This window comes from Mobula hypostoma, chromosome 3 (assembly GCF_963921235.1).
Source record: "Mobula hypostoma chromosome 3, sMobHyp1.1, whole genome shotgun sequence".
Classification (NCBI taxonomy): Eukaryota; Metazoa; Chordata; class Chondrichthyes; order Myliobatiformes; family Myliobatidae; genus Mobula; species Mobula hypostoma.
Window position 1 is genome coordinate 100,423,872 of NC_086099.1, and position 25,476 is coordinate 100,449,347.

Consider the following 25,476-nt stretch of genomic DNA (forward strand, 5'->3'; position numbering starts at 1 on the left):
ATATTTGGGAAATTTTAATCTCCCAGCACAACAACCCTGTTATTATTACACCTTTGCAGAATGTGTCTCCCTATCTGCTCCTTGATGTCCCTGTTACTATTGGGTGGTCTATAAAAAAACACCCAGTAGAGTTATTGACCCCTCCCTATTCCTAACTCCACCCACAGAGACTCTGTAGACAATCCCTCCATGACTTCCTCCTTTTCTGCAGCTGTGACACTATCTCTGATCAACAGTGCCACGCCCCCACCTCTTTTGCCTCCCTCCCTGTCCTTTCTGAAACATCTATAGGCCAGCACTTGAAGTCGTCATTCCTGCCCCTGCACCATCCAGGTCTCTGTAATGGCCACAACATCATAGCTCCAAATGCTGATCCATGCTCTAAGCTCATCCGCTTTATTCATAATACTTCTCGCATTAAAATAGACACATCTCAAACCATCGGTCTGAGCACATCCCTTCTCTATCACCTGCCTATCCTCCCTTTCGCACTGTCTCCAGGTTTTCTTTATTTATGAGCCAACCTCCCTTTCCACTGTCACATCAGTTCGGTTCCCAACCGCCAGCAATTCTAGTTTAAACCCTCCTCAATCGCCTTAGCAAACCTCCCCGCCAGGATATTGGTCCCCCTCAGATACAAGTGCAAACTGTCCTTTTTGTACAGGTCACACCTACCCCAGAAGAGGTCCCAATGATCCAGAAATCTGAATCCCTGCCTCCTGCTCCAATCCCTCAGCCACACATTTATCCTCCACCTCATTCTATTCCAATACTCACTGTCACATGGCACAGGCAGTAATCTCATGGTCTCTGGGTGATGAAGGATCAGGAACAAATACTATTACATCATCATTGCCTCCAGCTAGCAACTTTCTTTTAAAAGCATGGATAACTAAAAGCTTTGAGTTTAAATCAATTTGAATAAATAGTCAAGGATCATTATTGACAAATACTTTCTCCTATGATCGTTAGAAGTAAATTTAGAACTTTGTAAATTTATTTGACTGTTAACATAGATGACTCGAATTTAGTCAGGTTGAAATTTCTTTGTGCTCTTTATCTTCCCCTTTGAATTTGATCTCATCCATTTCAGTGCTACAACCTCCTGCAAAATAAGTCAGATGGTAACATAATTCTGCCTAGCCAAGTGATTTATGATGTTAGAAATACCCTATTTAGGATTAGTGTGACCTCTTAAATCAGCAAAGTAACAGGAAAAATATTGTATTCAACATTTAGGCTAGTCATAGTAATGAGAGAGGTATTCGAGATAGAGATGGGTTCTAGATTCCAGTTTACTGTGGCAGTCCAGCACTGAATAAAGCACAGAATTACATCTTTCCACTTTCTCCATCAATTATTCTTATATTTGGACTGGTAACTGAAATGCAGTGGGTTTCATAAAATTCTGATAATTTACATCTTTTTATTAAGATAGTCATAGCAATTATATAGATATTATAGATATGATGCTACATTTGGATAAGTGCACCATCCACATAGCCCAAAGTCGTGGTATCAAGGATGTTCAGATTTAACATCCCATGTATTGGGCTTGACCATCCAGTGAAATAGCAAGGCTACACAGTTGGAAAGATGATGTCTAGTAGTACTTCTGCTCTTGATACCATCTATTACTTATTGACCATGAATGGATCAATTACACAATGCCCTTGTACCCTACCCCAGAGTATTCAAGGCAGGGTAAATATGGAGATGAAAATTACCTTTTAGATCAAATGAAAAAGAAATATATATATACACGTAATAAGGCTAAAAAAGATGAATCAATCCAAGGAAGGAAGAGTGGAAGGAAATGAACAAGCTTTTTAAATCACACCTGAATAATTAAAGTTCAGTTCCCAAGAAACATCAGAAAATAATGACATTGTTAATTTCATAACTAACTTTATTCTTTTTCAAAGATTGTGAGGAAGTTTGCCTTTAATATAATAAAACACTATTAAACAAGAAAGCTTAGATATCAGTAGTGATGTGCCCTTCACAGTTTCATTTCAGATGCTTTGTAGTGTTCAGGAAACTAACAATCATTATTACTCTCCCGTTCTCTTCAATAAACATTATTGCAACCAAAATTTGAAACTGTGCAAAAATAAGGGGGAAAGAAATCATAGCCAAACATAAAATAAATTAAAAAAAGCTTTTCAACATGATTCTCTTTCATATACAAATATGTACTATTTTAAAACATATTGTACAATATTACATAGCAACTAAGTGTTTACAGGAAATTCTTTACAATTGAATTACGTTTAGATTTTTAAAAAATCTGCTGCAGCCAAATCCAAAGGAGACTAACCAGAATACAAGGAAATGGAAAATATATTGCAATATATGGTAAAGATATACAAATGCACTTAAGCTACGAAGCCATATGATCTTATCCATCATTAAATATTATTGTTTTATAGCCAAAGTTAACAATGGAAACTTTGTTACTTCTGATACATTTTAATAACAAAGGATTACGCCAATTAAAATTGAATTGTTTTTGTTAAGTTGGTAAGTTTGCTCAAGCTTTTATAAAGCAGAATAATAGAGGCAAACTGCTTCAGATGCCTTTGTAATAATTATCCATATAATATATATATATACACACACACACAATTTCCAATTATAAGAGAAAAGCATGCAATTTAATTCATAATTATTCAAAATAATATAAACTAATAGCTAAATCTGATGGGAAGAACATGGAAAATATTTGTTTAATTGTTCTTCAATGATCAATTGATTTTGACAATTTAACAAGTCTAAGTTTGTAGCAACTCCAAAACAGTAATATTTACAAAACTGATATTAAAATTATTCAATGCATTCAATTGTTATTTAAATAGTTAAAATATATTTGAATTTTTAAAAAACTGATGAGAAAATTACATGGTTGATTATTTTTTTCTTACATGATCCCAAAATATTTTCCTCTACCAAAATGCTGAGTATTTCATACTTACATAGAGAAATGAAGTTATTTACTGATATAAAATAAAGTGGTAAAAATAGTTGACACTGATCTCATCTTTGGAATCAATGTGGAAGTAAACTCACTGAATAAAGATATGCATATTAGCATAAATAATATTTAAGGTGATATATAATAGAAGACAGTAAAAGCCTGTCTTCCTCTATTGTAAGGAACAGTAAGGGACAGACTATGTCTGTTGGAATATATATCTGCTTATTTAGAAATTGATGCTATGAGGCTTGCTCTTGGAGGTCAGTGTTTTATATCTATAATTCTATGTGTTTCTAGGTCTATGTAAAAGATTTCCTCAAACCTCCAAATTTCATGGCTTTTAAAATCCTCCTTGCTGTGGCAGCCTAGCTCTGAATAAGGCACAACATTAATTCTCTCCACCTACAATTACTTTTATATTTGTTTGCACTGATAATTGAAATGCAGTAAGTTTTATAAAATTCTGATAATTTACAACTTTTTTTTTCCTTGAAATTATCTTTATACTAAAGATATAAATGGAATTGAACAGTGGTTTAAGACATAGTTGCAGACCAAATTGAAATCCATGCGGCAAAAGTAAAACAATACCATAGAATTTATGCATCAATGCCAATAGACAAATTGTCTGTGAAAGATAGACAATGCCCGTATTAGGAAGTTACAAAATTTTGCAAAGGTAATCCTGTGTCGTAGGTTGTGCTTTTGAAGGGTAAGCATAGCTACCTTAATTGTAGTGCTCTGCGGCCAAGCCTACCACTTCATTTCTGATTTGAAATGTATAGAAATTCCATCAATGGCTAAATTTAAACCACACTTAATTCTTCAGCATGCTCATCTTTATCTTAAAGATGAAACAAACATTCCCTTTATTCTTTATAAGTATATTGATATGACATACCCACAAATTACTTCCTTACAGCAATATGTATAATTTTCAAATACAGCTGCTCAAAAAAGCTGAAGTCTAAGTATATGTTAAGTATAATTAATGAAGGATATATATTGTCCTAGTTTAAAAAAAATACAAATTGCTGAGAAACTCAGCAGCTGAGCAGCATCTTTGGAGATGAAAAGAACTGTTGACATGTTAGATCAAAACCCAACATCAGGATTTAGGAGTTGAGAGGGCAAACAGGTAGGATAAAGAGGAGAGGGGGAGCGATGAGACAGGGGCTGGTATGTGGCAGGGGGCAGCTGGTGGTGGTGATAAATGGAGACATAAAGACTACAAGTACTGGAATGTGATAAGTCAGAAAAGTAAAAATGGAAATTATTTAATGGAGAGATGAAGGGCAGATGGGGGAGGAGGCCAGTGGGCAAAGTGTGTGAGTGGATGGTGGATGGAACTAAGAGAGAGGGACAGGGTCAGAGACTCAGACTGAGAAAATGAGGAGTTGTTCTTATAGCTTGCATTGGGCTTCACAGTGACAGTGGAGAGGGCTAAGGATATACACGCTGTCGTGAGAATGGGAAGGGGAGTTGACATGGTTTGCAGTCAGGAGTTCAGGGCACCCTTTGCGGACAGAACACTGGTCACCTGGTCTAATCCTGGCAATGCTAGAGGACGCCACAATGGGAGCACTGACTGCATTAGCTGCAGATAGAGGAGGTGCCCATAAATCATTTCCTCACCTGGTGGGGCTGCTTACATCTTTGGATTGTGGTAAGAGAGGAGATGTATGTTTGTTTTAGTGGCACAACAGATTATCAGAGATTTAAACTCCATTAATCCAAAATCCTCTGATCTTCTGGGTACTGCCAAATTGGCAGATTTTCTGGATTGCCCACTGTTATTTCTATTAACGTTTCAATAGACTTTTAATTCACTGTTTACAAAAACATATGTTACACAGAGGTATTGTAAATTCCCCCCCCCCCCAAAAAAAAGCTGTAGATTTAATGGGAGTGCAGGAACCAGGGCCCTGGCAAACTTAAAGGGAGTGCAGGAACTGCAAGTTAGCAACCTGCATGTCAGATACTAAAACACTAGGATTTCTGAACAAGCAGATCAGGATTATTGGAGTTTCATTGCTTTTATTCATACACAATTGCTTGGTTAAAACAATATTAAATGTTGAATGATAGAACCTCCTCGCAAATGACAATTATTAACAGTTTTTTAATTGATGAGCCATGTTGGCCAATTACATCAACTACATTACTGTAACTTTATTGATAAGACCAACTCGTTGACTTAGGAGAGTGCAAATCTTGTAGCTGTAGTGGTCATATCTCCCCTAGTTTTTATTAGATTAATATTAGGAGGGAATATTGAGGGGTCAAGAGAAATGTTGCATTCCTTTCACTAACTGACCACGAATATTGGTAATCTCGATGACACAATTCCTGGGATTTAACATTTGTATTTCAAGTGGGTGCCTCTGATCCACTGCAATTGCTACTGTTTCCTAACGTGATACAGATTTACCTGGCCAGTTATTGGCAGCTCCAGAAAACATCCCGCAACAAGTCCATCACCTCGGAGTACAGATTTTAGTTGTTTGTTTGAAAAAGGCTGCTTGAATATCATGCAAGATCTTCAGCAAGTTGCATTAAAAAGTGTTGACAATTAAAATTAAATAAAACATTATGCACAGAACGTGTGAATTGAAAGGTAAATTAACAAATATGTTGACGATACGCTTGCATTGATTCACATAACTGTTATATTTCAAATTACTTTGTTATTTAATAGTACAAAAGTAAAATGCAAAGGATAGTTGAAAATGTTCATCACACTTTGAGATTAGCTGAAGGTGGAACCGATAGGAGCTGGTGGGTGGGGGAAGTGGAATTAACTGTATGTCAGCCGTCAAAGACCATCTGCTGAAGTGCAATGGCAATTTCTATCAATTTGTCTTTAAAAACTAAGAACAGATCTACAGTAAATAGAGCTCCATTTCAGAACCTGAATTCTAGACACAGGAGCTCTGGTACCTTCCATGTGTTTTCACTTCACAAAATTGCACCTTTAATGCAGGTGTTGGGGTGTCTCTAGAAAATGATAAATTATCTTTCAAATCTTTTCATCCAAAGACACCATTGGGTTTCATTTTTTTGGAAGACTTCCTTTATTCATTCAAAATGAAAAAGAAAAGGAAAACAAAAATATTTGAAGTGCAAACCCAAAAATCAAACAACATCCTGACCGCGAAGTTATCTGCAAGCACATGATTCCACTGTCATGTTTGGGTAGACCTTCAGGACGATATTTTTGTTTGCATCAACAAATAGGATGCTTAAGGATGACATCTTCTCGGGTACGCAGCATGGCTCTGGTATTCCTGGGACGACACCCACTGCCCGTACTATACTCTGAATTGTAGCATGGTTGGAGGGTTTCAATGACTGAAAGAAGAAAAGAGAAAAACGTTTCACACAAACTCTTCTGAATTTTTGTACATACACTTTCATTCAGCCAATAAAGCACACTTAATGGAGCCAGTCAGTCTGACTGACTGAATGGAGCAGTACCTTAATTTCCAACATGTTGATGAGTAAACCTGCAGGTTACTCAATCTCCAAATGAAAGGCAGAATGCGCCTAAAGATTCTCTGATTTCTGTGTTCCAATGAAATACCTCAGAGTTCACTGGCAATTTGGATGGTAGTTTTTATTATTGGTGGCAATGAGTACTAAAATGGAGAATCTGTGTATATGTGTGTGTTTAGTGTGCCAGAATTCCATTCTTATTGGCATAATTTACTGAAAAATGGCCAGGAACAGGTGAAGGCAGAAAACTGAGACATGAATTAGTTTCAGCATTGACCTGAGACCACAATGTTACCGTTTCTAAACTCATCTCTCTAGCTAATGTCTTCTAATGAAGAAAGATTACCAAATTCCTGTTTAGGAGCTGAATTGCTCCAGGTTTGCACGATTTAAGGGAAGCACCTCTTTCTTGCAGATGAATTGTTGGCTGATTTCTTAGTGCTGTTGCTTCAGTTCTCTGTATCTGTGGGGATTTATGCAGTTATTTCAAATTGAAGGAATCTACAGAGAGGGTTTGTTCGGTTCTGAAAAACCTTCCTGCTAAGTGGAAGATTGTACTAACCTCTCTCTAGAAATGGATACATTAGGAGGCATTCCTCTCGAATGCAGCTTAACTGGGAAATTGAGCAGAGGCTGCGAGGAAGTGGCCGGACTGCTGGGAGGAGGAGGGGTTGTTGAGGGAGCAACCTGCCCTCCTGAGTCTCAGCAAGGAACAACGTGCAGGATGGTTCTGCAATAAAGGGACGCTCACTGAAACCTGCCATGGGTGGCAAACAGGAGCATACCAGTGGAATGACATTGAACTTTTTTGACATCATTTGTGTAAAGGTGCCCCACTATTGTGTGAAGCTAATTACCAAAGCTGTCTATTCAAAGGTATTCAACTATCCAATTTTCTCTTTGGAGAAGCTTGCAGGTGGAGAAAGCAAATGCTTTTCTAGGATAGCACGGTCGCCTAGGGTGACAGAGTGTATGTTTTGTGGACACTTTATTCAGTATTTTCCTTAAACCAAAGTGGAAGAAGATTTTAATCCTCTGGTTTCTAATTGGATGCAATTATGTAAATAGAACACTCCCCAGTTTGCAGGCTGCAGTCATCTTGGAGATGTTATTTGGCAGATCATTATGTCAGTTGTCAGCACACTACTGGGTTATCACTGGGTATCAAAACTACCCGGTGATGACAAGGCTGCTGACTCCAGTCTGCAACCCGAGCTTACTTACAATGAATGTAATGATGCTCTGTTGTGCAGACTACCAGCCTGCTGTGTTATCTTTTCCATTGCCCAGGTGGATGAAAGAGCCTTGCAATCTTGAATACTACACAAGTTCACATTTTAAAAAACAACCAGCTGGCTAGCGAGTAGCTGAGGAGCAGGAGCAAGCAGAATATGAGAAAGAGGGAAAGGAAGTGCATTGGGGAGCATCTTTTTAATAGGCATGTGATGTCAGATTCCAGTAGCCACAAGCTAACTTGGCATCCAGCATCAGTCTGACACATAATCGTCCTGCTGACAAAATCCCTTTGTGCCATATCAGCAATCCAAAAGATCTTTATCAATATAATCATGCATACAGTGCATAAGCTGCCCAGGTTTGCCCCTTCCCTTAGTCCTTACCTTTGCCTATCCTAATGTTGTACTTCCCAGAAATGCAGCATGGCTGGGGAAGGCTACTGGCTACCAATGGAGGAGACTGCAGAAGGGATTGAAGGACCACTTTGGGCCCTCTATCCCCTGATGTGGACCACAACGTTTCCCATGAATGAGTGCAGAATAGGCCAGACAACAGCAAAGGCACTGACAATAAGGCGAGAGGGTTAGAAAAAGATTATCTCTTCCTGGGTGACAATAGCACCTCCTTGTCCCAGAGACCCACTACCCTCGATAACCCTAGTGGTCCTTTGGAGGGCAGGGTACTGAACAGCCGCGGTCTCCTGCACGTGGTGGGACAATCTGAACTCACAGCTAAGCTCACACTTGCTCCCATGTGTGGTGCAGTGGAACCTGCATAATTGTCACTGCATGCTGCTTTGCAAGTATGCAATGTCAGCTGACCATCACTTCTCTGGCAGATAAAGTAAGGAGCAAAGGATGCAAGAGGGACCTTTTTTACTGCACTTGCATTTCATATCATGGGCTGGCAGTGATATTGAATGTCAAAGGCAGAAATAGGATTAGGTCATCTTTAAGTTTTTTCAGCTAAACGCTGATGCTCCAGCCTCAACAATGGTCATCTGAAAATGGCAAGCACCATCTACTCTACTGATTTAGGACATGCAGGTATATCTATAACAGCCTGCTTGTGCAGCTGGTAGTTTACCACCTTGTCGTGGAAAGGGAAGTGTTGTGCAATGCTTTTCAATGATGCAGTTATTGGTTTTGAAAAACTGCCAATGTATACAAGTATAAAAGGGTGTGAGACTTACGGCTGTATTTAGTGTGTCAAAGTGCAGCTGAGCAAATGTGTGTTGGTTATGAGTCCTGACTGAGAGAAATTGTTGGCAGCTGAGTCATAAGGATGTAGTCATTTGCGAGCGTCAGAGGCTAGTAGCACAATTGGTGAGAGAAAGCATTATAGACTCAGCCACTGATGCAGCCAAGGCACTGAACTTTCTGTAGCATTTTATCCCCAGATCTCACTTTCTGGTACTGACCGCCGCAGCTATTTATTTCCCTACCCACTGACTATGTTTGTGGTGGGCTTTCTGGACCCTAGGGAAACAGGATCTCTCTTCATCCTGGCTGCTCCAACAAGGCCTCCAAGGCATCGTGGAACCAAAAAGGCACTCTTCTGCTTTGAACCTTGCTTCTCAGTTAACCAGGATAGCTTCATTTCTCGCTTGAGCGATTGCCTGAACCTGCTTAAATCACAATGCATATTCTCTTCAAAGGTTTCAATTTAGGATTAAGCATGCAAGGGAGCTTTTACTGTATTCGCCTGCTCACAACGGAAGCCTCCTAATGAAGCATCCAAATAGGGAACAGCATTTTTGGTCTCTTGGTCAACAGAATTACTGGGCTGCACAGAGGAGGCTTACTACATGGATGCGCGTTAAAAGCGTCTTGGAATCCCCTCATGTAATTCCAGCAGCTACCGAATCGGGTCCACCACATTTATTAAATTTATCATCAGTACCATTTATAGATTGGACAATTTTTCAGTTTGCTGAAAACTGGCACAGCTTTGCCTAACAACCTTACCTCACAAATATGAGCTTATTCAGTTTGAGTTTCCCTCTGCTCTCAAATAATTGAGATATTACTCAAAATAAATAGGTTAATCTCTTTATTAACATAACATAGAACTGTTTAAATCAAATATATGATAAGCTTGAAGAACTGAAAAAGCTTCCTCAACTGTACAGTATATTGTTATTAAGGTGATTCCTATATACCCTCTATCAGATGGCTGCATAAACATGTACTGAGAGTTAGCTTCTTGCCAACTTGGTGAAGTTTAGAGATATCAAGAAGGAGCGAAATAATTCAAATATAGCAAAACAAACACGCACCTTTAGCATAGGGAACTGGCAAGCACCTGCACAATAGTAGGCATCGAAAGACTTAGGGGAGATTATCCACTCACTCCATCCAATGTCTGCAAAATCCACTTTCAGGTAGCGGCGGGCACAGTTTCTGGGCTCATTCCATTGTCTCCGTCTGGCTTTTCTCAGCGTTTGCTTATCAAACTGTAGAGTTTGTGATTTCTGTCTGGTACCCTTCCTTTGTTTTCCCTTCTTCTGTTGGTCTGTCGGCCGAGGATGTAGCTTTTTATAAGGCTTCCTCGTGTCCCACGCGTCCGCCTCGTTGTGCTGATACTCTGCTCCAGGTAGCTCATTGTTACGCAATGGCAGGAGTAAGTTAGCGGACCGTTTCTTCCTCATTTCAAATGTTCTGTTTACAGCACTGATTCTGAAATTCTGCATCTTGGTAACAATTGATCCCTGCTGTCTCCGAAGGGTGCTCGCCACACTGTCCAGTTCTGAAATCGCAGAATCATTCGCGTACACCAGCATATAGGGTGGAAGCTTTGAAAACAACTGCTTCCAAAAGGTTGGACCAGATGACATCATTTCAATTCCAATCAACAGGCCATCATTTGACCTGGCGTTGTGAACAGCTCGTGTGATGTCTTTCCACTGCCAAGAGAGAAAATCTCGATAAAATGTAGATGTATTTATTATATAATGGCCCAGAATTCTGGTATTATTGTTGACAATACCAAAAACCCAGATGGAAAGGTCAATGTTGACTTGTTTTCTGTGGAAGCGATGTTTGCAGCCATTTAAGTGAGGGCACATCCTTGTGTTGTTTGCAAGCTGAAGCTCGCCTGCATAATAATGTAAAGTGGCGGACAAAATAACTTCTGATTTTGCTAGAGAGGTCAGATTAAATAACTGTATCTGTTTACCTCCAATCCATCCTATAATTACAACAGAACAATAAAAGTTAAAGTGTCTGGTAATATAAAACACACACACACCATGACATTACACAGTTTCATTAGTATTATTCAGATAGTTTTAAGTGCCCACTTCACATCAAAGTATAACTTCAAAGTAACTCACTGGACTCATAAATACAAGAGATTCTGCAGATGCTGGAAATCCAAAGTAACGCATGCAAAATGCTGGAGGAACTCAGTAGGTCAGGTAGCATCCATGGAAAGGAATAAACAGGCAACCTTTTCAAGCTGAGACCCTTCATCAGAGCTGAAAAGGGAAAGGGAAGAAGCTGGCTTCTTCCTCTTTCCTTTCCGGTCCTTCTGAGGGTCTCAGCCCAAAACGTCAACTGTTTATTCATTTCTGTGGATGTTGCCTGACCTGCTGAGTTCCTCCAGCATTTTGTATGTGTTTTCAATGTGAGTATTTAATAAATGTAAATTTGTATTAGCATATTAGTTGACAATTAATCTTTGTACAATATTTCAATGATGATTAAAATCACTTGATGCCACGATGAGGCATTATTTATACATTTTTATGCTGCATTTGTCTGACCTTCACTCATTTGTACATCAAGGGCTCCTTACATCGTGATAATCAGCATTGCAAATTAGCTATGACTTTGAACCATAGATTTTTCATCAGTATCTCCAAATCTTGACTCTTCAGTAATTGTCTGTGTTCAGATCAGTGTTTGTATCTCTTACTCAGAAAACTGATGGTTGAAGCCTCACTCGTGAATAAAGAAAACAGTTGACAACACTGCCAAAGTGACAGTGGGCCTGACTGATTTTATGTAAGTCTTTATTGTAGCTGACAGCTGGAACGCAGCCACCTATCTCACAAAGGCCTAAGCGTAAACCCAGAAAGGTCAGCTTGGCTTGGTAGGGACAATAAAAGAATTTGATCAGGATATTATGGAACATGGGGTCCACTCCACGCCTCTCAGCAACTTATTTTAGAAAATAAAGGTATTTATTTATATGGAGACTCTTTGAGAGCCAACAATGTAGCTCTGAAGTATTCACATTTGAAATGCAGTGGCCACTTAGACACAACTTACTTGCACAAACAAGCGTGAGCAGTTAACTAGTTTTCACAATGTTGTCTGAAGATATGAAAGTAGACTCACCTGCTCTTTTTCAGATTAATGTCAGTCTTTTTTAAAAAAGATATACAGCCTAAATTTAATATCTCATCCAATGGAACAATATTCTCTCAATCCTCCAATGAACTCCTGTACTCCAAAGTAGACATGATTCTTAAATGGATGAGGTACACCTGTACGCCTGCTTGGTAATGCTAATATCTAATCATGTGGCAGCAACTCAATGCGTAAAAGCGCGCAGACATGGTCAAGAGGTTCCATTGTTGTTCAGGGCAAATATTAGAAAGAGGAAGGAATATGATCTGAGTGACTTTGACTGGGAATAATTGTTGGTGCTAGATGGGGTGGGTTAAATATCCCAAAAACATGCCGATCTCCTGGGATTTTCACGTACAACAGTCTCTAGAGTTTACAGAGAATGACATGGAAAATAAAAACATCCAGTGAGCGGTACCCCTGTGGGCAAAGACGGCTTGTTATAGGGGGAGATGAGCGGAGAATGGGCAGATTGCTGCAAGCTGACAGGAAGGCGACGGTGACTAGGATAACCACATATTACAAGAGTGGTGTGCACGACAAGCATCACTGAATGCACAACACATCGAACCTTAACGTGGATTGCTACAGCAGCAGAACACCACAAACTCAGTGGCCAGGATATTAGGTAGAGCAGGTATGTAATAAAGTGGCCCCTGAGTTGGTATCTTACACGTAAACCTCTTTGTGATGTCAAGTTAATGAATTTCAATGGCTGCAAACAGTGCAAATTTCCACTTTGTCATAGGAGAAAAGCTCTGCTAAAGAGGACTTAAACTGACTTAGGCCTACCATCAACATATGAGAAAAGATTAGGATGAAACAAGTATAATAATTGTCAAAATATTTACAAAATATCAACACTGGCACAAGACATTGTCATGCTAATGATACAATATACATCAGTTTTATTCCAGGTGTTCTAGTATATCATTTAGAATGCAATTTCAGTGTAGTGCAAAGCCGGAAAAGAACTTCAGATTAAATATTAAACAGAGACTTCATCCTTTTATCTTGGGTGATCAGATGGAATATTAAGGAGTTAAACCAGAATAAAACATGGTACACTAATTTTACAGCTTATTCTCCCTTCAACGTTAAAATTATTTCTGGCTTCTCCACATTCCTTGCCAGTCATGATCAATTGTCTCAGCCTGAAATGTCGACTGTTTATTGCTCTCCGTAAATGCTGCCTAACTCTCCTCCAGCACTTTGAGTGTGTTGCTCTGTGTTTTATTCTTTTCTTATTGTGTTTACTGTCCTGAAATTCACAAACTGGTTACTATGCTTGACCATTGTTTGAAGTGATCGACTGTAGTTGATGTGCCATGAGTTATTTCAAGGAAGTGCAGTGACCAGGAGCATCTTTGACTGGAACTAGGATTATTCCTCCTGCTCTACACAAGATGGCGCAATTGAGCTAATAATCATGAATTCTGGCACGTCTCAAATTTAGTCAGGTGTGGATCTGACAACAACCAACAACAGTGAATTGTATTCCAGATGTATTTGTCCCTGGAATTAAATATAGAATGCTTAATCAGAGATATATGCTAAAACATTAGAAAAGATTGACAGAGGTAAACTATTCTTGAATATTCAAAATTACAAAGCTCATGGGGGAATACTGTACAAGACAGCCTTAAGATAAAACTATTCCCAGTCATTCATAGAGTTGAAATGGCTGCCAGTTTTTAGTTACAACAGGGAAACAGTTATCACAAAAGATACTTAAGTCATCTTGTGCAAAGAAAATTTCATCTTTATCAGAATTCATCACAATGTTTAGAAACACCTCAGTGCATTAATAAATTACTTAGAAGTGCAGATAAGTAATCTGCAAATATTTTGGTATTATATCACATTTGGGGCAGAGAGATGAAGGTTGAGGCAGAATCTGGATCTCTTCCCCATTTTCTATTTATTACCGCTTACACAGGACTTGGGCTTTCATCTGGATATCAATCAAAGGGTGAGATGATTGAAAGAGCATCATGTCTACCCGAGTTCCCACTAATCTCTCCTCAGTCAGGGCTTTGAGACGTGTGCTTGTAAAGAGCACAGCTAAGAGGCTGGGCATTCGGCAGCAAGTGGCTCAACTCCCAACACCTCAGCTTTTGCAACATCCACAAGACTTTTATTAGGAATGTGATGCAATGCACTCTGCTTACCTGGATGAATGCAACTCAAATAGCTTGGCATCATCCAGAACAAAGCAGTCCACTTGACTGGTACCCTACCTTGGGTCCCAGTTTAAATATGTATTCCCTCAGTCACCATAGCTGTAGTACACACTATCTACAAAAACTGGAGAAGCAACAAGTAACACACATCAAAGTTGCTGCTGAATGCAGCAGGCCAGGCAGCATCTCTAGGAAGAGGTACAGTCGACGTTTCAGGCCGAGACCCTTCATCAGGAAACTTCATCTCGGCCTGAAACGTCGACTGTACCTCTTCCTAGAGATGCTGCCTGGCCTGCTGCGTTCACCAGCAACTTTGATGTGTGTTGCTTGAATTTCCAGCATCTGCAGAATTCCTGTTGTTAGAAGCAACAAGTAGGCAGTTTTGACCTTTGCACCTGTACCATTCACAGATCCTAGCTGATCTTCTCTCTCAATGTCACTGTTCTGCACCAACTCTATATAATTTCTTGATACATTTAAATATCCAAAAATTTATCAATCTTAAATGTACTCAGTGACTGAGATTCCACAGCCCTCTTGGGTAGAGAATTCCCAATACCCAATATTCACTATTTTCCATAGAAGGAAGTTTCTTCATTTCTCAGTCTTAACGTCTTATTTTGAGACTGTGACCTCAAGTTCCAAATGTCCCTGTCAGAAAACGAATGCAGGGATGGGCTCGGTGGAGGGTTGATGGAGAAACCTGTGGTGGGGCAGCACAGTAGCGTAGGGGTTAGCATAACGTTTTACAGTACAGGAGACCCCAGGTTCAGTTCCGGCTGCTGCCTCTAAGAAGTTTCTATGTTGTCCCTGTGACCGTGTGGGTTTCCTCTGGGTGCTCTGTTTCCTCCTACTGGTTGGTAGGTTAATTGTTCATTGTAAACCGTCCTGTGATTAGGCTAGGATTAAATCGAGGTTGCTGGGCCACACACCTCGAAGGGCTGGAAGGGCCTATTCTGCACTGTATCTCCATAAATAAATTCAAATAAGTAAATGAAGTATCAACTCTGCATTTACTCTATAGGCCCCTTCAGAATTTCATATATCTTCATGAGATCACCTCTGATTATCTAAAATTCCAGAGAATATCATTCAGTCTGTGTAATCTCTCCACATCAGCCGAACATCCAACTCCAGTAATCAATATGGTGAACCTTTGCTGCACTCCCTTTATCACAAATGTATCCTTCTTTCTGCAGAAGACAAGATCTGGACACAATACTTAAGGCACTTCTTACCAAGATCCTAGTTACACTGAGATGTTTTTGCTTTTGTACTCAAATCCACTTGCAGTATTGACAAGCACGCCATTTCCCTTCCTTTTACTTGTTAACATTCAGTGAGTGTTTATCTAAGCCCCTTTAAATACCAACACACATTTTTCTACATTCTATTCAATTTACCATGCCCTTGACCTTTCAATTAGCCTGCTTATGTCTCCTCTCATTCTCCTTGCAACCCAGCTTTGCATCATGTGCGAGCCTCGATAAGTTATTTTTGTACTCATCCACACAACTTGGGCCTCAACACTGATCCCTGCAGCACCCATTAATCACAGATTCTAAATCTAGGAATTGCCTACCTATTCCATCTCTTTGCCTGTGGCTGCCACTATATTGCCCACTAGGCTATGAGCTCTGATTCTCTCTAATAATCTTGTGTGACACATTAATGACTACCAGAATGTCCAGTACACATCCACTGGTTCCATCTGTTGCAATTCTAGCAATTACAGCCTCAAAAATCTAATAAACATCAAATATAATATCCTATTCAAAAACTGTACCGACTCAGCCCAAAATAAAACAGCAAGTGCTGGAAACAGTCAGCAGATTTAGGCAGCACCCATGCAAAGAGAAAAAGTTGAATGGTGTTTGGCCTGATGTGTTAACCATGTTTCTCTTTTTGGCATCTGTAGCTTTTTGGTTTTCATTGACACAACTTAATTCAAATTATTTTCTTTGGTGTTCTTTTACTACTTTCTTAATGATGGGTACTAGCATTATCCTATTAATAATGTGCGCTTTCCCATCTTCTCTCTTCACCACCTCCACACTCCTCACCTATTTCATTTGTTATATACTGGACTTAGATTTCCTACCTTCCAATCTGTGAGAATATTTTACAATCTGTGGAATTCTGAAAGATGACATCCAGTGTATTTATTATCCCCATAGCCACCTCCTTCAAGACAAGTTCTAAGGTCTCAGTAATGTATTCATTTATTGACCCACTAATTTCTCCAATTTGAATTCTTCATTTACTATACACTAGTTTTTCCATAATTTTCTGTATTTCTTTCAATGAAGGTAATCACAAAGTATTTCTTTAGTTTCTTTGCCATTTCTTTACTCCACAATAACATTCTTTCTTTTTTGGTCTGTAATGGACCAACATAATTTGTCCTTTTTTTTCCTTTTTACACATCTATATAAGTTTTCAAAATCCATTTTTATATTTAAATGGAGCTACTTGTATTAGCTACTTTGATATTTGTCATCTCTACTATCAAGTGGGATAATGGCTACAGGTTCACATGGCCACCATCTACCAACCATTGGTTCCTCTACCAATTACACTGCATCCTGCATTGGAATTGTTCCTTTCTGAAGAATATGTCCTGAAACCCCTCATTCCAAAACATGTGCCTCTATCTACACCTGAACAAATGTAGTTGTTCAAGAAATTGTCTCACCACTCCTTTTCCAGAGGCAGTTAGAGATGGAGAACAAATGCTATCATTATGAATAAACTGTTCTCAGGTTCCAGCCGAGTACAGGTATTGATTATAACTGGCGTTTCAATGACAAACGCTGCCATCTTCATTAGGGATGGCAGAGTTTGTCATCGAAACATTGGTTATAACTGATACCTGAACCGGGCTGAAAGCCCGAGAAGAGTTTATTCATCATGCACACTGGGAAAGCACGAGATCCCTCTTCAAATGCTATCAATGCCAGTGATAAATAGATGCCCAAATATGAAAATTTTTCCTGGATCAGACATTGGTTGAAAAAATGTTGTTGTTACCTTAAAAGGTGTTGAGTCCTATCCACGGTGAAACCAAGGTGAGGCAGTTCCTGGAGACTCTCTGTCTTGCTCCCCATCTCTGGTTTCTCTTGGGTTTCCAAATATTTGAGTTCAACTTGTTTATACATTACCATGAAAGTACTTGCATAGTGCTCATCAACAACATCTTCACAAGAAGTGAACTTCATGTGGACGAACTATATATAATAATTTACTATCTTATATCATTGAAGGAGTTTTTGTTAATGACTAGCACACCACCAGAGTGCTTCCAAGATGGGTAAAGGAAAGCTGTCAACCGTATTGGCTTTAATGTTCTTCAAAATAGGGAAAGTATCTAAAATCAATTTTTAGTCCAACTGCTTTCTTACGTATTCAAAATTTTATCATGAAAGTTATGCTCCTTTACTTTAAACCGGTAAACATCCCATAGAGGGTCTCAGGATTAGTTAAGAGCAGCTTGTTGCTTGGCACAATAAATGTGGTGCAATTATGTGAGCTTTTCTTTGAGCTTTAGGGCTTTACATTGCTCCTGGTGTGCAGCATTGCTGGAATGAAGCATAGCTGAATTACGTTATCAAAGGACAACTTTTGCAATTCATCTATGCTGCCTCTTTGCCAGGAGAGGACTATCTGCAGGAGTAGTTTGGTTGCCTTTTTGATTCTGTTCTTGCTCTGCAGAATTCATTTCTTCCTACCTCAACTTGGTATTATTTTTCCCTCGTCAGGTTTCTTCCTAATTACCTCTGGTACGTTTCTGAAGATTTCTGTTATATGAAGATCTCCACCATGACCGACCCCTGCTGTCTAACCTCCACCATGAACCTACACCTCCCTGTCACTTAAGGATGCTCTGAGGGCCCTTGTTTTCCCTCTGGCTGATCTTGTTCTCGCAGTTTGTGCACCTACTGATATGCCTATCCTTCGACCCAGGAGTAAGGAAAACTCACCTTGTCCTCTCCCATAAGATCACGTGTTCACAGATCATCTTTCTAATCTGTGAATTGAGCATTCCCTCCGCAAATCCCTGGTTCAGTCTTCTGTTTCTGCCAAGACCTTCTCCTCACCTCATATTGTCTTTGCATGCAATTGCAAAACATGCAACCCCCACCCTCTAACTTTGCCTTTTCTAATACCCAGGTAAACAAAATCCTTCTACTTCTTCTAATTTAGTATCAGCTGTTCATGATGTGGTCTTTTCTACATTAGAGAAACCAAATGTTAATAAATTGATAGCATTGCAAAATGCCTTGCTTCAGGTTGTTAATATTTGAGCTTAAATTTTCCATCCAACTCCAGTTCCCATCACTGATATTGACCTCCAAAAAATGCTCCTTGACTGATGCAGAGAGGCCATTTTATTGTCCAGCAAAGAACATTACAACCCCAAAGGCTTAACATTGAATTCACGCAAACACAAGGAAATCTGCAGATGCTGGAAATTCAAGCAACACACATCAAGGTTGCTGGTGAACGCAGCAGGCCAGGCAGCATCTCTAGGAAGAGGTACATTCTCGGCCCGAGACGTCAACTGTACCTCTTCCTAGAGATGCTGCCTGGCCTGCTGCGTTCACCAGCAACTTTGATGTGTGGAACATTGAATTCAACTAGTTTAGGTAACCAGACTTTCTAATTTGCATCAGAACTGGCCAGTAAAATTAGGTTTGTTTTTCTCTCTTCCCAACGATGATACCTGATCTGTGAAGCATTTCCACCATCTGGCTCAGTTTCTTAAGCCAAGGTTCCACCACTTTTTTCCCCTCCTCATAAAAACATAGCAGTAGCTCATTTGGCTGTGAAGACTATGCTGGCTCTTGGAGCAATTCCATCTATGCAGTTCCTTCACATTTCCCTGTAAGCTATTCTCTCCCTTAAATGCCAATCGACTGCATACTGATTTTCCTATCTCCCCCACTGCCAGATTTCACCAGCATATAATTAATGCAGCTATTTAACCAGCAGCTCTCTACTCCAGCATTCTGAGATCCAGCAAGTTTGTGGTCCAGAATGTTTTGAGTCTGTCGTACATATCTCTACTAATTAACTAATTCTAACTAAAATTTGATGAGATCTATACTAATCTGTCGCTAATTAACCTACCAGTGGATATTTTGATATTTCAGCCAATAGAGTTTTTGACCTGTCAAAACAGATAGTTCTTGGAACTCTTAAATAATTAGGAGAGTGTCTAAATTTTCTACTTACATTTCCTCCAGATAGATCAGCTGCAATTAATAAGACGTCATCACTGTTTCTCAGCTGGCACCAGAATTACTGTGTCATTCATTCTCTTATAGACCCTAGCTATCACAAATACTCCTTTTATAGAGTCATAGGAAAGTACAGCACAGAAGCAGGGCCTGCGGCCCATCTACTCTGCTGAACCATTTAAGCTGCACACTCCCATTGAACTGCACTGGGACCATGGCCCTCCATGCCCCAACTATCATTGTACCTATCCAAACTTCACTTAAACGTTGAACTCAAGCTTGCATGCACCACTTGTGTGGCAACCTGTTTCACGCTCTCAGAAAATCTCTGAGTGAAGTAGTTTCCCCTCATGTTCACTTTTCACCCTTAACCCATGACCTCTGGTTGCAGTCCCACCAAACCCTTCTCTTTTCTCTCCCTACTTAAAAGTTTAAAAAAAGAGCTCGATTGCTGGCATTTCCTCATTCTAATGAAAGCTAATCATCCTGAAACATTAACTCTATTTCTCTATTCGAGGTGCTGATGGACTATTGAGGTACAAAAATTCTTTATGATTGCATGCCTAATCTTCTCCCGATTACTCAATCTATGCACAGTTATTTCCACCACAATCATTTCTGGCTATAGATGACTTCCTGAAAAGTTCTGATTTGTGGGATAGTAACAAAAGTACACCTTTTTTTTTCTGTTAAAAAGTTGTGTGAGAAGGGCTAATTTATATACCAAAAAAGCATTGCTGATAGGGGGAGCTCGTTCCCCATTAAAATTAGCTTCCTAAAATCGTGTTACAATTCAATAGTGTTCTGAATTGGAAAAACCTCACTTCTGAACACGTCAGACTTGGTGGATTGGATGCAATGAGAGCATGAAGCCTAATATATTAATATATGACATGCTACCTCATGAAATTTGTCATTTACTTTCCAGTTGGTATTAAATAGAGGAAAAAAGTTGTACTATCTTAAGAGAGTCTTTGGTTGCACAGAAATAAAATTCAGTTTGAGAGTAGTTGTTTAGAAATGAAACAGACTGAAAAGCAAATGTTATAATAATAAACCAGCAGAATTAAGACAGATTGAAATTACCATTTCCCTGTTTAAAGTAGTGAAACACAAACACAATTTTTATTGCTCTCTGAGCATTTACATTTCTGGTCAACATGCGGCATGCAACAGTGGAGTGCATTGACTAAAAGATTACACACTACTTTATGCAAGGCAATAGCTATTGTTGCATTCGCATGGGTATGGGTCACCTGTAGCTCATCCATTCATATGAATGTGTGCGTGACAGAGCTTAAAGAAAAGTTCTGTTATCTCTTTAAGTCATCAAGTACTAAATCTTGATTATGAAGGCACACAGAAAAATTGTCCTCAGACTTTCACTGAGGCAGATATTTGTCAAATTAATGTCAATTGAATGGTTCTTTGAGTTTTCTTCTTTTTGTGATGGTGTAGCAAGATTAGAAACTGTTTTACAGTCACTCTAGATCAGGGTGCCCAACCTTTTTTATGCCATGGACCAATACTATTATGCAAGAAGTCCGTGGTCCCCAGGTTGGGAACATCAGCTCTAGATTCAAAAGCTAAAACTTTGCGATGGTTTCATACAAGGGAAATTGCAATTAATGCCTAAATATGGAGTATCCTAAATAGTAGTTATCAATCACTGGTTTGAATGGCAACGTAGTGTCCGAAAAAGCCCACCCATTTAAAGCGCAAAATGAAAGCTTCTCAGTCGAAAAATTAACTGTCTCTCTCTCTCCACGGATGCTGCTGACCTGCTAAGTATTTCCAGCATTTTTATTTTATTTTAATTAAAATCAGATAAACACAAGAAATTTTAGATCTTGAGAACTGCCAAACTAACTGTAATGATTTTCACTGGCCCTTTTCATCCCTGATTTGTGACTTTTGTTATCAATAAGTGCTTCCATAAATAACGTAATTGAGAGCCAACATTGAATAATAGCACAATTCTAATTACAGGTACAGATTCTACCATGCATGCCAACTAACAAAGCCTATGTATGCAATTTCTGTATGAACTTTGGTGAAATGGGAATGTGCTAGCTAATTATGGAATTAGCACTGTAATCAGAAATAAGAAGGAGACACTCAATCACAGCCAAACCAACTTAGATAACAAAATACAGAAAAATCTACCTGGAACTAATCTCAAAGCTCTAATCTAATCTTGATATTCAAATATTTACAATCTGCTTGAGCTTTGCTCCATAGTTTATGATTCCATCTGAAACTTTAGATTATAGTCATTAAATCAAATCTCCCTCATAATGTTAACATAACCATTTACTCAGTATGCAAATGAAGCTTCAGTGATCTTAAGTAGGACATTGGGCACTGCAGGGTTTACAGCCTTGTGAAAATGATCTTTTTATGTTCCCCCCAGAATAAACAACAGTTATGGATTTTATATTACTGAGGTTCAGGTCAGGAAAATCCTCATTGCCCTTCGTTCTATTTGGTGAATTGTTGCTATCTGACTAGGCAGTGGTGGCACTTCAATGCTTCTGAACTACTGAGAGGACAAAACTCTCCAGAGATCTTGCCCTGATTTGTATTTAGTAATGAGTCGTGTTCAGCGCCTGTGTGGGTGCTTGACTGCCGCACTTCTTCTCTGAGGGAAGAACTCGCGCTGTCATCAGCATTCACTTATTCTGGCTCACGTATTAGACATGGTTACTTGATTGGAACAGTGGCTGACTGTTGCAGACCAGTGAATAACCTCTAGCACAGCGGAAGAGAAAATGAGAAGAATGCAGTGCTGCTACCTTTGACACCTTGGATGGACATAATACTGTTTCAATCTAATTGGAGTTTAACAAGTATCCTGGCCACAGGGAGTAAATTAAACTTGACTTGATACCAAGTTATTAACATCTATGGGTCACCACTACTGAAAAATTATTGGAAAATTAACAGCTGATGCCCCGAGGCTGGGAAGGTGGAGGACATTTAATCCAGTACTTTATAGTGTGCTCTGATCAGACTGTCTGAAGAGAGCGGAATATGTTGATCAAACTCCAACTCAGATGACTAAGTGCAAATTGAAGGTAATGGGATTAAAGTAACATCTATACTCACATCATTCTACAGGTGTGCAGTAGTCAGCATCCTAGCAAGCTGCATCACAGCATGGTATGGAAACCACTCTGCAGTGGACAGGAACACTCTACAACCAGTAGGCAAAACTGTTTGGACCATCACTGGCACCAGGCTACTCACCATCAAGGACATAGATACAGAAAGGTGCCATAAAGGCCAGTAATATCAAGAAGGATCCCATGCACCCTGCTCACAAACAACTTTTCCCATCCCCATCAGGGAAGATGCTAAAAGCATTGACACTAGGGACACCAGACTCAAAAACAGTTACTTTCCCCAAGCAGTAAAGCTGATCAACACTTCCACCCACTGACCCTCTTGTACACACCCACAGCCGTCTGTACCTTATTAGTCACCTTATGTACAGACCTAGCGTCACTTTATAAATATACAATCAATATAAGCTATCTTTGCTATTTATATTTATTGTGTTTTATTAGTATTATTGTGTGCTTTTTCTTATTGTGTTGTTGTGGTGCTTCAGCTCCGGAGTAACAATTATTTCGCTCTCTTGTGTACTGGAAAAGACATTAAACAATCTTGAACTTAAACTTGAACCATTGGTGTCACGGAATAGTCCATTCACATCACATTTACCGGAATCAGCGGACGCGGGAACATTACTACCACAGCTATCGGTATCAAGAGCAGTCTTCCTAGTTTGACTCATTTATTGACTGATTACCAATAGCCGTTCATCTGCAGTCTTTGTGCCTTCCAGATTTGTTGGCTCCTTTTGGGAGTTCCTGACTAATGATTCAGACCAGGGTAAACCCCGCCGGTGGGAATTTAAGAGTTCTGTGAATGAGTACGTTCCCTGTAGTGATGGCACATTGTCTCCATCCTTCCCGCGTGAAACCATCTCTCTCTACTTACCCAAGTTAGCTTTGAAACTACGGACTGTGTTTCCATCCTTAAACTGGTAGCCAGCTTTATTATACTTGTCATATAGCATCAGCATGTGCTCCGACATTGTGTCCTGGAGCAGGTCTGATGTCTTGGAGACGGCGGTGCTCTCCTTCCGGGAGGAAGCAGTCTCGGTCGAATTCTCACCCAAGCCAGAAGTTCCCCTCAGCCCGCGGATATGCTCCTGCAGCAGATCCGAGAATGCCGCAGTTAAGCAGGTCCATCCGACGCACACAAACGCCAGCGCACGAAATCTGCCCATTCTCTTCTGAAACTACGCACAAATCTGCAAGACAGTTCGACAGTCAGCAAAGGAAGGGTTTGCTTTTGTCACTTTCTGTCGGGAAGTTCCAGGGCTGTCCTGCAGCGGCCGCAGGTATCTGACGGCTGAGAGGATGACTTTGCCCGGTGTGTGCGTGTGTTGATGTGTGCGACTTGCTTCGCACTGATGCCGGTGGGCTGTCGTCTCTGTCTCTTTCGGACTCGGCAGTTCTCTTCCTATCTGAGTGCAGACGCACTGTGTTATGTGTCCTAGCACAGGGCAGAGCTTCGGCCCGACCAATCACACTGCTTCACTCCTTTAAATGAAATCAGACTTCAAAAAGCCAACTGCATCTCAGATGTCGAGAGGTGATAGACCCGATTTTCAGATCCTACAGCTCATTGTCAGATAGACGGCGAAAGGTTACACGGTATTATTTGGCTGGTACGGGAACTTGTAAATCTGGCCTGAACGATTTGAAATTGCGCCCACATATCTCTGGCTATTTAATATGAATATCGCTGGACGGTGGGATGTGTAAACGGTTATTACTATTTTCGGCAAGTACTTCAGTTTTGATGTATCTAGTAATTCGGAGTCCACCAGCCTCTTTTACGCCAGTTTCTGCTGTAGGAAGTTCGAGGTGAGATTAATTACTCTGCCCACTTCCTGAATCCCTCGCCAACGTATATTTCTAACCAATCAATAAAATCTTTGTTGTGAGTACAGGGAGGATATGAGACATGTTATCAAAGTTTATGGGGAGCAGCAAAGACCGTTTTCCCACACGCTTTGTTTATGGTTGAATGAGCATTACGAACATTGTTTTGGGCGATTTTTTTATTCCCTAATTCTGCAAGAGGCAGTTAACTCGCCCTCGCTCCCTAATCACGTCCCTGAGTTAAACTTGCACAGCGCTAACGCGAGTGCAGGCTTACATTTCACAAATAACGCGTTATGTTGGTTGTCATTTCTCTTTAACAAAAGAACCACCTCCACTGCTCCCCGTGAGATTATTGACAGTTAATACAATCTAAACCCTCTCCGACTCATCCTATAAATAACAGCGTAGATTAGGAGGAAAAAAATAATCGACAAAGCTGATTCTGATATGCACGGAGAATCGTGTGGCTTATTCTGGGCTTTGAGTGTGTGATCTGCCTCCTATTCGGTGAATGAAGTTAAACGGACGCATCCTGTAGAGCTCCCGACCCGGACACAGCACCACAAACCCCTCACACATCAAAGAAAGATAGGAAGAAGACTTTATATATGCTCTTTCATGCGTGTCCATGAGTAACTAATGATGTCCCGTAAGCATCGAATGGCAACATCTCTATGATGTTTATTTCATTAATCGAAATGAACATCAGATTTGTTTTAAATGGGAAATATTTCGTCCTTTGAATTTATTTATAACCAAAAAAAAAACGATGCATAGACTCTTTGTTGTGGAGTAACTAGTGTTTCTATGAACGCGGCTAAGGCATCCACAGAGAGGGTAGCTAAAACTCAGATTGGAGAGTGCATATCAGGATCAATTCATAGTATCCAATGAGATATGTCCACTTCAGTACAAGATGCATTCAGAGCGCCATTAAAGTCTAAACTCAAGTAGGAAAGAGAATACCTGACAAGAGTTTACGTTGCGGTGGTCGAAGTTACACTGCTCTAATCTTCTCATCCATTGCGG

The 25,476-nt window shown here is 39.9% G+C and overlaps 1 protein-coding gene across 1 annotated transcript; it reads right to left on the bottom strand.

Annotated features, from left to right (window-relative positions):
• Window positions 1-1,893: 1,893 nt before the first annotated feature.
• Window positions 1,894-24,359, bottom strand: bmp3 (bone morphogenetic protein 3). Its single transcript, XM_063043528.1, has 3 exons — window positions 23,492-24,359; window positions 9,987-10,897; window positions 1,894-6,328 (listed from the first exon to the last, which is right to left on the bottom strand). Exons 1-3 carry the CDS (start codon window positions 23,781-23,783, stop codon window positions 6,137-6,139), a joined length of 1,395 nt encoding a protein of 464 aa, XP_062899598.1. The 5' UTR covers window positions 23,784-24,359; the 3' UTR covers window positions 1,894-6,136.
• Between the last annotated feature and the right edge of the window lie 1,117 nt (window positions 24,360-25,476).

What these genes read in the sequence shown, in the direction of transcription:
- bmp3 (XM_063043528.1), bottom strand. Translation starts at nt 23,783, where the DNA reads ATGGGCAGATTTCGTGCGCTGGCGTTTGTGTGCGTCGGATGGACCTGC. An exon ending in TAGTTTCAAAGCTAACTTGG is followed by an intron (nt 10,898 to 23,491) that starts GTAAGTAGAGAG and finishes TTGTAATTATAG; the next exon opens with GATGGATTGGAGGTAAACAG. An exon ending in GCCAGTTCCCTATGCTAAAG is followed by an intron (nt 6,329 to 9,986) that starts GTGCGTGTTTGT and finishes TTCTTCTTTCAG; the next exon opens with TCATTGAAACCCTCCAACCA.